The 12500-nt window shown below is 38.9% G+C and overlaps 1 protein-coding gene across 2 annotated transcripts in view; it reads right to left on the bottom strand.

Annotated features, from left to right (window-relative positions):
* LOC143038956 (uncharacterized) overlaps nt 1-12500 on the bottom strand; it is a 335442-nt gene that overhangs the window by 53049 nt on the left and 269893 nt on the right. For both annotated transcript variants that reach the window (XM_076208769.1, XM_076208767.1), the window contains exon 6: nt 2652-2759. In XM_076208769.1, the coding sequence (XP_076064884.1) occupies nt 2652-2759 (108 nt within the window). The remainder of the gene's footprint in view (nt 1-2651; nt 2760-12500) is intronic.

The following is a 12500-nucleotide window of genomic DNA, read 5'->3' as shown; positions in this document are numbered from 1 at the left end:
GCTCAAACAATACATGAATTTAAATCTAGATAAGATAAGTGGACATCAAGGATATATATTAAGTTAGAACTGTAAATGGATTCGAATCTAGGTGTGTTTGAAAAATTGAGAATAGGAGACGGGACCCAACGAGCGTTGTTCCTTTCCTGTATACTACAATTAGGTAGATTAGATAAACACACACGCACACACACACACACGCGCGCGCGCGCGCGCGCAGCACCAACGGGTATGGAAATAGGATAAACGTTTGATTCACTTGTAATATAATTTCATATTCAATAAGGATTTTGTTCAGAGCTATAATACACGGTAGTGCACGCCATCCCATATCAGGTTATATGCTTTATACAGCACGATATATGATATAGAACTAAAACTTACTACCACTGTCCACTCCTACTCATTAATGGCAAATTTATTTTCTACAAATCAGAAAGTGGTTCATACAAACATTATATAATAACACACACACACACACACACACACACACACACACACACACACACACACACACCTGACTCGTGGCGCAGTGGTTAGAGTTCCCGGCCGCCACTACGGCACCCAGGGGTGAAATAATTTCAGTATCGCTGCGCTGCGAGTCGTTACTCCAACTCTTGTGGGCGGAGAGTTGTGTGTGTGTGTGCGTGTAAGGTCACAGCATTACCCATAGATCGGTCATATATGAGCTCTGAGCTCTCTTCCGGGAGGGAAATAACTGTCGATCACGACTCCAACACGTGATTCAAGACCATGGTGAATCACACACACCGTTACTTTCACTCCCTCTGACGTCATGCGGCGCAAAGGACTTCCAAGTATCGACGCCAACAAAATCTCTCTTGAAATTTGTCTTTGACCACATTCATATCATCCCTTGGCTCCTTCTGTAGTGTTCCATTCCATGTATTTCTTGGTTTTCTTCTTATTGTTCTTTGTCCCCAGCGTGTCCCTTAAACCGTCTTTCTCTGGTAGCTTCTTTATCACTGTTTATTTTTATATGGTATCACATCCTCTCCTTTTATGCAATGGGGGGACGGATAGGGGGGGTCGCCGATTTAATGAATCGGCCTTGCTGTGGATGTGCTGTGTCTTGCGACACTGTTTCTGACCCAGGGCAGTGGACAAGGTGCAGGGATGACCCGTCATCCAGGAGGTGCTCAGATAGGAGGGAGGGTGGAGGAGTGTGGAGTGTATTCAGGGATGGAATGGGTGGAAATGATTTTATGCCTTTCCCTTTTTGGCTACCTCCCTTGTAAGGGGGAAAAAGCCTTGGTATGTATGTATGTATGTATGTATGTACATCAACATCCCGAATTTCTTGAAACAGTGATTATAGAGCATGGAATGTGCCACCATTGTCGGTTTGTAGCGTTTCTCCAGCTTGTTCTGATGCCTTCCAGTTTTCTAACAGTTTGAGTGCTAATTTCAATTACTGTGATGTAATTTATTCCAGTAACGGATCATTTTGTGGTTGAGGTAAATAATCATAGTAGGACTCATATATATATATATATATATATATATATATAACATAACTGAATCGTCCCCAGTGAACAGATTTTCATCTTTTCAACCACATTAATTAACTTTAATTCCATGCCATCACTTGTGGTTGTAAAATATACATACATATATTTCATACATATACACACGTGTACGTGTGGGTGGACGTGAGTAAATGTGTGTGTACGTGCCCATATATCAACAAAAAATCCTCTTATTAGAGAAGTGGCCGAATTTGATCAATTATCCACCCTTCACCCATCCCACACCTATCCACAAACTCGTTTGTTGTCCCTCCGTCTTAGTTATTTGAGGACGAAGGGTCACCCCTGTCCCATGTTCAATATTCGGGCAGCAATACATTACATCTACAACAGGGCTTCACAACTGAAGATGGTTTACCCCCAACGCTTCATCAAGTGGCGACCTCCTCCCCTTCGTCCACTGGCCGCACCATCTCTTTATCAATATATAACATTTATTCCATTCACCTTATTCTTAGTATTCCCCCACAACTTTACTTCATTCACCAATATCTTTCACAGTCAGTTTGCTCATTATTCTTCACTTGTTATTTTTGCATGTCCAAACGTATCCCCCTATTCTTCGAGTAACCCTCTCTGCTCGCTCTCTGCTTTACCTTTACTTTTCTCACTCTTTCCATCCTCGCAGTCGCCACGACACTTCTAAAGTACTTCACCCCAGACACGTTTATGCCCTTCTTTTCTGCCTTCCAAGTCTCTAGTGCCCTTCAAATCGTGTGTCCGGCTTTGGGGTATTTTGTCACTAAATGCGGGTGGAATAAAGGATCACATCCCACGACTCCGCAAGATCTATTGTCGTAGAGAGAAGATCGTACCGGCTTACCTTCCTTAGAGGACCTGCAATGATCTAAATCTGCAGATGGGGAAAGTGTGTGTGCGCGCGTGTGTTGGTTGGGTGTGTGCGTGGGTGTATGGTTCTGAATGTGGTGTATGTCTGTATAGACGTGGATATTGGTGTGTGTGCGCGTATGAGTGCGTATATGGGTGTTGTCATAGTTGCATGTGAGATGAACGCAGGCGTAGCTGGGCGGGAGGGGTGACTTTACCTTACTGACGGTCGAAGGGGTGACTGTATGTTATTGACGGAAGGGGTGACTTTACCTTATTGACGTGGTCCCGTAGAACGTTGGAGTAGACGCAGCAGACGCCCTCCATGGACATGACCGTGATGATGCTGACGACCCATGGCGCCACCAAGCTTAGCCTCTCCTGTTGAAGAAATAGAAACGATGTGTTAGGGGAGTTTTTCATTATATATATTCTTGTCGTTACATTGATCCTATATACTGTTTTTGAAAACCCATAGCTAGGCTGATAATATTCCATACGCGTACAAATATGTCTTGTACAAGTATAAAAACGATGTGTTAGGGGAGTTTTTCATTATGTATATTCTTGTCGTTACATTGATCCTATATACTGTTTTTGAAAACCCATACTTAGGCTGATAATATTCCATACGCGTACAAACATGTCTTGTACAAGTATAAAAACAATGTGTTACAGGAGTTTGTTTTTTATCATATATATTCTTGTCGTTACATTGATCCTATATACTGTTTTTGAAAACCCATACTTAGGCTGATAATATTCCATACGCGTACAAATATGTCTTGTACAAATAGAAACAATGTGTTAGGGGAGTTTTTTTTATTATATATATTCTTGTCGTTACATTGATCCAATATACTGTTTTTGAAAACCCATAGCTAGGATGATGATATTCCATACGCGTACAAATATGTCTTGTACAGGCATAAAGACGATGTGTTATGGGAGTTTTTACATATTCTCTCCGTTGCATTGATCCAATTTGCTGTTGATGGAAGTCCATAGCTAGGCTGATAATATTCCATACGCGTACAAATATGTCTTGTACAAGAATGAAAATGATGTGTTAGAGGAGTTTTTATATATTCTTGCCGTTACATTACATTGATCCTATTTACTGTTTGTGGAAGCCCATAGCTAGGCTGATGATATTCCATACATGTATAAATATGTCTTGTACAAGAAATAAAAACGATGTGTTAGGGGAGTTTTTATATATTCTTGTTGCTACATTGATCTTATTGTTTGTAGAAACCCATAGATAAGCTAATAATATTCCATACGCGTACAACTACGTCTTAGCATCTTAAACTGCGTTCATGCTATTCTCGACTATAACAAGGGTTTATGTGTATGGTCTTTTTAATCTGTCACAGCTTAGCTCATGCAGATAATCAAATCATTTGTTTGTTTTTGCATACAGCCACGACCGGAATTCCCGACATTTGTTCTACGTATTCAATTTAAAAATCTAGATTGTGTTCCCGTGATGCAATTCCGTTTATGAAAATATTTTTCATTCTTTGCAAAACTACTGTGTAGAAAATATATATCAAATGCTCAGCAAAGGAATTCGTATTTGTAAACCTGACTCCAGAACGGCTGGCAAATGACTGGCGAGCTTCGGTCAATCAGTTTCACAAATGGTGGTGATGAAGACCGTGAAAATTATTTGAAATCTCTGTCGTTCAAAACTGAAATGAAACTGCCATGCAGGAGAGAATTGAAATCTCTGTCGTTCAAAACTGAAATGAAACTGCCATGCAGGAGAGAATTGAAATCTCTGTCGTTCAAAACTGAAATGAAACTGCCATGCAGGAGAGAATTGAAATCTCTGTCGTTCAAAACTGAAATGAAACTGCCATGCAGGAGAGAATTGAAATCTCTGTCGTTCAAAACTGAAATGAAACTGCCATGCAGGAGAGAATTGAAATCTCTGTCGTTCAAAACTGAAATGAAACTGCCATGCAGGAGAGAATTGAAATCTCTGTCGTTCAAAACTGAAATGAAACTGCCATGCAGGAGAGAATTGAAATCTCTGTCGTTCAAAACTGAAATGAAACTGCCATGCAGGAGAGAATCGAAATCTCTGTCGTTCAAAACTGAAATGAAACTGCCATGCAGGAGAGAATTGAAATCTCTGTCGTTCAAAACTGAAATGAAACTGCCATGCAGGAGAGAATTGAAATCTCTGTCGTTCAAAACTGAAATGAAACTGCCATGCAGGAGAGACTTCTTCCAAAGAACATAGACAAATTAGTCCTTCCTCAACCCAAAATAACCAACCCCCCTCCTCAAAATAGACTCCTTCCTCAACCCAAAATAACCAACCCCTCTCCTCAAAATAAACACCAACTTTCCTCTGGTACAGATTTATCGAAACGTAATGAAAAAGGCGTTGTCCTTGATTAGTGTTTATCTTAATAGACTTGTCAGTAAGTGCCACTTTAATACAATTTCTTTCCTTCCTGAGGGGATGCAAAGAAGATACAAAAACTATGGTGTCTAGAATAAAAGAGAAAGTGCTACAAGGAAGCTGAGTAAGATAAAAACGTTTATAGAATAGATGGAATATTATTAATGGGGAAATGGAGTATAAGGTCGTATATCTAGCCTACTTTGGACTCATTTGATCTTCCAGATTATTATCATTGCTGCAGGGATATTAATTCTAGAATCTTTTCTAGGGAGTGTTTAAAATCATCACAGACCTGTAAGTAGTAGAAGCTATTATCCGCAAGGGAATACAAATAAATTGAAAATATGAAGAAGCTTGTTGACAGCGTTGACAGTGGTGGTAAAATATATTAAGCAACTAAACGTAAGTAAAACATGCAAGTTAACTAACCAATTCACAAATATTATGGTATATTACTTGGGCGTATACACAACTAAATCTTGAAACTGAATGTTGTTCATTTCAAGTAAATAAACAAATTCTTAGGGCATGAAAGGTTTGCAGTAACTTGAAACATTGAGAAACAAAAAAGAAAAAAAAAAACATTAATGGATAGATTACTTGGGTATTTACAAAGCTAAATTATGAAACTGAATGTTGTTTATTTCAACAAAATAAACACACACTCTCAAGGCATCAAAGATTTGCAGGAACTTGAAACATTGAAAAAAAAAATAAAGAAAAGAAAAATCACTAATGGGTACTTCTGGTGAACGAAGGAAAAGAAAATGAAGTCTTGAGCGATCGGAAATTCCTTTGAACTTGTAAATTGGCTCAACTCTTCATTAGAGAATGCTCAGCTTCCGTCCCCATCTTCCCACTCTCTCACTCTTTCACCCTTTCACTCTCATTTTCTCACTCTCACTGTCACTCACTTTCTCTCTATATCACTTCCTCACTCTCATTCTCTCACTTTCTCACTCTCACTGTCACTCTCGCCCTCATTCTCTCACTCTTACTCTCTCACTCTCACGCTCTCACTCTCACTCTCATTCTCTCACTGTCACTCTCACTCACTCTCATTCTCTCGCTCTCTCTCTCTCTCTCTCTCTCTCTCACACACACACACACACACAAACACACACACACATACATATACACACACACACACACATTCTCACTCTCTCACTGTCACTCTCGCCCTCATTTTCTCACTCTCACTCTCTCACTCCTTCATTCTCTCACTGTCACTCTCACTCACTCTCATTCTCTCGCTCATTCTCTCGCTCTCTCTCTCTCTCTCTCTCTCTCTCTCTCTCACACACACACACACACACACACACACACACACACACACACACACCACACACACACACACACACACACACACACACACACACACACACACACACACACACACACACACACACACACACACACACACACACACACATTCTTACTCTCTCACTGCCACTCCCACTACCACTCCTTCCTCTCCTCCTCCTCTTTCCCCATACATATACATACATTGTTAATGACTTCATACCTAACACAGTATATTGTGTTGTTATTTTTGTTCTGTTTATCTACAGATAAGAAATGGTTTTATCTGGTTTAACCTCTCCAGCATTGCAAAATGTTTTATATATTTTTCTATTTCATTCACTTGACACCTTGCAGGAGATCTGGATATTTTCCCTATATATTTTTTTAATTCTTTTTAGTGTATTCTGCAACATTTTTTATAAAATTTGAATGATCTAAAGTCTCTGTGTCCCTTTGATATGACTAGGACAAAATCCATTAACAGCAACAGCGGTAACGGAGCCCCCCGATAATAAGACACCATTCGACACCAAGAAAGCGTGTAAACAAAGAAGAATAAATAAAAAAAAGTGGGAATAAGCTAAAGCTTTAGATGGTTTTGGCTCTCGTATTCGACCTTTCGCCAAAACAAAGCTGGTAAATGATTTCCCTTCCAGCTTCTGAGGGATTAAATTCGAGCTATGAATAGTTTCTACGTCCGCTCTAGTTGAATCAGAACCTATATAACCAACTGCTGCGTCAACATGGTTGGATCTGAAATATGATTTTGATATACAGTATCATTCTAAAAATGAATTATTTCCTTATATGAATCTTATATAAATACAGTATTATCCTTAGAATGAATTATTTTCTTATATAAATCTAATATACAGTTTTCTTAAATTATTTCCTTATATAAATCATATATAAATACAGTATTATTCTTGAAATAAATTATTTTCTTATATAAATCTTATTCAAATACAGTATTATCCTTAAATTAATTATTTCCTTATATAAATCGTATATAAATACAGTATTATTCTTAGATAATTTCTTTATGTAAATCTTATAGAAATACAGTATTATTCTTGAAATAATTTTTTCCTTATATAAATCTTATATAAATCCTTAGAAGGGAAAGATTAATATAAGGATTTTTTTAAGAATACCACCGATGGTATCTTCCCTTGCAGTTTAGCCTCTCGTGTATTGAGGAATGGTTCTATCTGGTATGACTATATATTCTATTATAATCAAAATATGCCTTTTGTGCAACCCGAAAGTGAAGTAATGAACCTCAGCAAACGCAAGTTTTAGTTGAAAATGTTAGATGTGGAGCCATGTCAAGACAAGAGTGAATGATTGAAAGTGGTCTTCATCACACTAAGTACTTCTAACGCTAAGACGTTGGATCGTTAGGACTTAACGTTCGATGTATAAGAAGAGCTATCATTCTGTAAGGCTTAAGTCGGGGTGTACAGTATGTATATATATATATATATTATTTGGATGATGGAGAACATATATACAGGGGAAGGCTCGGAACCCTATACACTCTAACGTTTCGTTCGCGTAGAACTTCTTCAGAGAGTGTATGTAGAACTGCAATTGGAGTTTATGTACTAAATCTAATTATCTTTTCGGACACTTGGGAAAGGTCGTTTTACTGGCGTGTTTTAGAATTAAAATACTAGTTTCTTTAGCTAAATTGATAAACCCTCCTCGATGATTCGATGAGTTATTAGTAGAAATATATGCTGATTCAACAATTCTTCTAGTGAATTTATCAAAACCTTTATGTAGCACTTCAGCTTCTCTCCAGTTTGGTAAATGATCAAATTTTTCCGCATGAACTACTAAAGAATTAGATGTCCTATGTGCTTTTATGTCGTTTTTATGTTCATAAATTCTTTTTTCTAATCCTCTTGACGATTCGCCATAATAAGCCATTGAGCAACTATTGCACGGGATTTTGTATACGACGCTGTTTTCGGAATTGGTTCTCTTTTCAGAAGTCTTTATTAAATCACCTATCCTCTTGTTAGTTATTTTAGCTATGTTTATACCCGATTTTGTTAAATATTTGTCTATTATTGGTGACGTTTCTGAGCCAGGTACTGATATAAAATTTGTATTATTTTTATTTTTATCATTTCTCTCTTTCTTTCCGCGATTGTAAATATTTATTGCTTTTCTTTTTGTTCTTTTCAACATTCCCTCTGGATATCCAAGTTTGTCAAAGGTTTTCATAATGTAATCAAATTCGCCTTCTAGGTATTCATTACTACAGATTCGTAGTGCCCTGAGAAAAAATCCTATTACTATACCACTCTTTGTCCTATCATCATGTGCGGAGAAGTAATGTACTAAATCCTCTTTGTTTGTTTCCTTTCTGTATACTGAGAAAGTTACAGTTTTTCCCACTCGTCGTATTAACGTATCTAGGAAGGGCAATTGTCCGTTTTGTTCCTCTTCTACGGTGAACTGAATATCGCTGTTGACCGCGTTAAGCATTCTCACTTTATTATTTACATTGGTGTTTTCGGGGATGATTGCGAGGACGTCGTCTACATATCTAAACCAGTGTGATCCCCTACACCAATGTAAATAATAAAGTGAGAATGCTTAACGCGGTCAACAGCGATATTCAGTTCACCGTAGAAGAGGAACAAAACGGACAATTGCCCTTCCTAGATACGTTAATACGACGAGTGGGAAAAACTGTAACTTTCTCAGTATACAGAAAGGAAACAAACAAAGAGGATTTAGTACATTACTTCTCCGCACATGATGATAGGACAAAGAGTGGTATAGTAATAGGATTTTTTCTCAGGGCACTACGAATCTGTAGTAATGAATACCTAGAAGGCGAATTTGATTACATTATGAAAACCTTTGACAAACTTGGATATCCAGAGGGAATGTTGAAAAGAACAAAAAGAAAAGCAATAAATATTTACAATCGCGGAAAGAAAGAGAGAAATGATAAAAATAAAAATAATACAAATTTTATATCAGTACCTGGCTCAGAAACGTCACCAATAATAGACAAATATTTAACAAAATCGGGTATAAACATAGCTAAAATAACTAACAAGAGGATAGGTGATTTAATAAAGACTTCTGAAAAGAGAACCAATTCCGAAAACAGCGTCGTATACAAAATCCCGTGCAATAGTTGCTCAATGGCTTATTATGGCGAATCGTCAAGAGGATTAGAAAAAAGAATTTATGAACATAAAAACGACATAAAAGCACATAGGACATCTAATTCTTTAGTAGTTCATGCGGAAAAATTTGATCATTTACCAAACTGGAGAGAAGCTGAAGTGCTACATAAAGGTTTTGATAAATTCACTAGAAGAATTGTTGAATCAGCATATATTTCTACTAATAACTCATCGAATCATCGAGGAGGGTTTATCAATTTAGCTAAAGAAACTAGTATTTTAATTCTAAAACACGCCAGTAAAACGACCTTTCCCAAGTGTCCGAAAAGATAATTAGATTTAGTACATAAACTCCAATTGCAGTTCTACATACACTCTCTGAAGAAGTTCTACGCGAACGAAACGTTAGAGTGTATAGGGTTCCGAGCCTTCCCCTGTATATATGTTCTCCATCATCCAAATAATTTGTCTAAAATACTTATCAATATATATATATATATTTGGTTAAATTTAATGGCAAGATTATTATTGCAGAGTTTTTTGTCTGCCTTTTCTCTTTCTCTGAGAACCTTTTTCCCTTCCACGGGAAGTTGTCTTATAATGTCACCATATGACATTGATTTGTATGTTACTTTGGGCATGGCTTTACCAAAGTAACATACAAAACAATTTCATATGCTGACATTATAAGACAACTTCCCGTGGAAGGGAAAAAGTTTCTCAGAGAAAGAGAAAAGGCAGACAAAAGCTCTGCAATAATAATCTTGCCATTAAATTTAACCAAACATGCTTGAGAGAAAATCTCCTGCCATATATACAAAGAATATATATGTATATGTATATATATATATATATATATATATATATATATATATATAATATTATAAATGTTACCGGGTATTTGTAGTGGCTTGGTCTAAACTAGTGCTTCTCAATGTGGGGCGTACGCCCCACAGGTGGGCAATTCTGATTCTCAGAAGGGCAATTGAGGGCAACTGAGGAAGCCTGGGTCAAAATATATTATTTTTATTTTGTTCAATTTGTTTTATACTTTATTTTTCATTGATGCTTTGTTCTTTTGAAATGGTTTTACACCAAAGTTTTATGCTTTTTCAGCTGAAGGGAAGTTTACATAAGAATTGCACATCACCACGTGGGCGGGGCATCAGGATTTTAAAGGTGATTAGCCTTAGCTGGGGCAGGGGCAAAACAAAGGTTGAGAACCACGGGTCTAGACTGTACAAACGCGACAGTCACGTGACATGGAACGTGACTGATGTCGCCCACGACCTGACGCTTCTCTGCCAGTGCGACCCTGCTTGACCCGACCTAACCTAACCCAGTATACGCACCACGGGTAACTTACCCACGCGGTATATATAGCGGCTTCCGCCACATGTAAAATCAGTTCACTCGTACCTTACAATAAAGGAAGACGAAGTCACCCAAAAGCTCTTTCTACTCGTATGTACCAATAGTAGCATCGCTACAAGACTATGTATCATACTTTTTTACAAATAGCCAGGGCTTCTGTCGCACAGGAAAAAGTAGTCATACAAAGGAGTTGTGGTAGAAAGTAGAGAGGAGAACAGAAAGAGGAGAGTACAGAAGAGAGGAGAAAGGATAGACTATAGAAGTCAAAAGTGCTCATCATTCTCTTTTTGAGTGAATTTTAGTCTTTCGTCATAAAAAGAAACCTACGCGACTCTCATCCGTAGGGGTTTTACTCAAATTCTTGAAATAACGATTTGCATAAAACACGTGCAGTTATTGTTGGTTATTATTCTCATTACTCAAAGTACTTCCAAATTGTAGCCTTTCCCTCCCCCTCTTCATCTCCCCTCTCTCTATCCCTCTCCACCACTTACTTCCTCCTTCCCTCCTTCCATACCTCCCTCGCTCTCTCTCCCTCCCTCTCCCTCTCCCTCACTGTCTCCTCTCTCCTCGCTTCCTCTCCCTCTCTTCTCTCTTTCTATCTATATATCTCTCTCTCTCTCTCTATCTCTATCTCTCTTCCTCTCTCTATCTCTCTCCTCTCTCTCTCTCTCTCTCTCTCTCTCTCTCTCTCTCTCTCTCTCTCTCTCTTCCTCTCCCTCCCCCTCCCCCTCCCCTTCTCCCTCTCCCTTTCCCTCTCCCTCTCCTTCTCTATCTCTCTCTCATTATCCCTCTCACTCACTCTTTCTCTCTCCCTTATTGTTTTATATTTGCTCATTTTTGAGGCTTAGACAGAGCAGGTGCGGATCCGTCATTGGCGAAACTTCTCTGCTGAATTTCCGGACTTGGAGTAATAGGATTAGGACGTTTTCCGGCAACTTGAGCTGAAAATCCTCTGTGTAGTTGCCTCCTCCTCCTCCTCCACCTCCTCCTCCTCCTCCTCCTCCTCCTCCTCCTCCTCCACCTCCTCCTCCACCTCCTCTTTTCCTCCACTCCTCCACTCGTCTTTTTTTTTTTTCTCCTTCACTTCTCCTGCGGTCTGACCTGCGTTTTGCTAGGATTGAGGTGACCGTGGTGGTGGGCAGGCAAGAGAGCGTGGCGTTTTGTTGAGGAGGAAGTAGGAAGATGTAGGAAGCTACGGAGCTGCCTAGTGTAGGCCATATGGTCTTTTGCAGTCTCCTTTATTCTTATGTTCTTATGTAAGAGGAATGAGGAGGAGGAGTAGGAGGAAAAGGAGGAGGAAAAATAGGTGGAGGAGGAGGAGGAGGAAGTAAGATGAAGTGGAAGTAGGAAGATGTAGGAGGAGGAATGAGGAGGAGGAAAAGGAGAAGGAGGAGAAGTAAGATGAAGTGGAAGTAGAAGGATTGAGGAGGAGGAGGAGTAAAAGTAGATGTAGGAGGAGGAAAAGTAGGTGTAGGAGGAGGAAGTAGGTGAAAGTGGAGTTAGGAGAAGGTGGAAGTATGAGGAGGAGGAGTAGGAGGAAAGAGGAGGAAATGAGAGGTGGAGGAATTAGTAAGAGGAATGTTGATTAGGAAGAAGAGGAGGGAGAAGAAAGTAGGGAAGTAGGAGAAGGAAGAGGAGAAGAAAATAGGAGAAGGAGGAAGAGAAAGTAAGAGGTTTAAAAGAAAGTAGAAGGAATTGGAAATAAGTGGAAGAGGAAATAGGAGGTATAGGAAGTAGGAAGAAGAGGCTGAATTAGGAGAAAAATACACGAGGAAGAAGGAGGAAAAATACAAAGAGGAGGTGGAAGGAGGAGGAAGAGAGGAGGAGGAGGAGGAGGAGGATTGTGTAGGCGTTCGAGGAAGT

This window comes from Oratosquilla oratoria, chromosome 25, assembly GCF_046742065.1.
Source record: "Oratosquilla oratoria isolate Oo_2021 chromosome 25, ASM4674206v1, whole genome shotgun sequence".
In the NCBI taxonomy this organism is placed as follows: domain Eukaryota; kingdom Metazoa; phylum Arthropoda; class Malacostraca; order Stomatopoda; family Squillidae; genus Oratosquilla; species Oratosquilla oratoria.
Note: the sequence above shows the minus strand (reverse complement) of the source record. Positions and strands in the feature narration are given on the sequence as shown.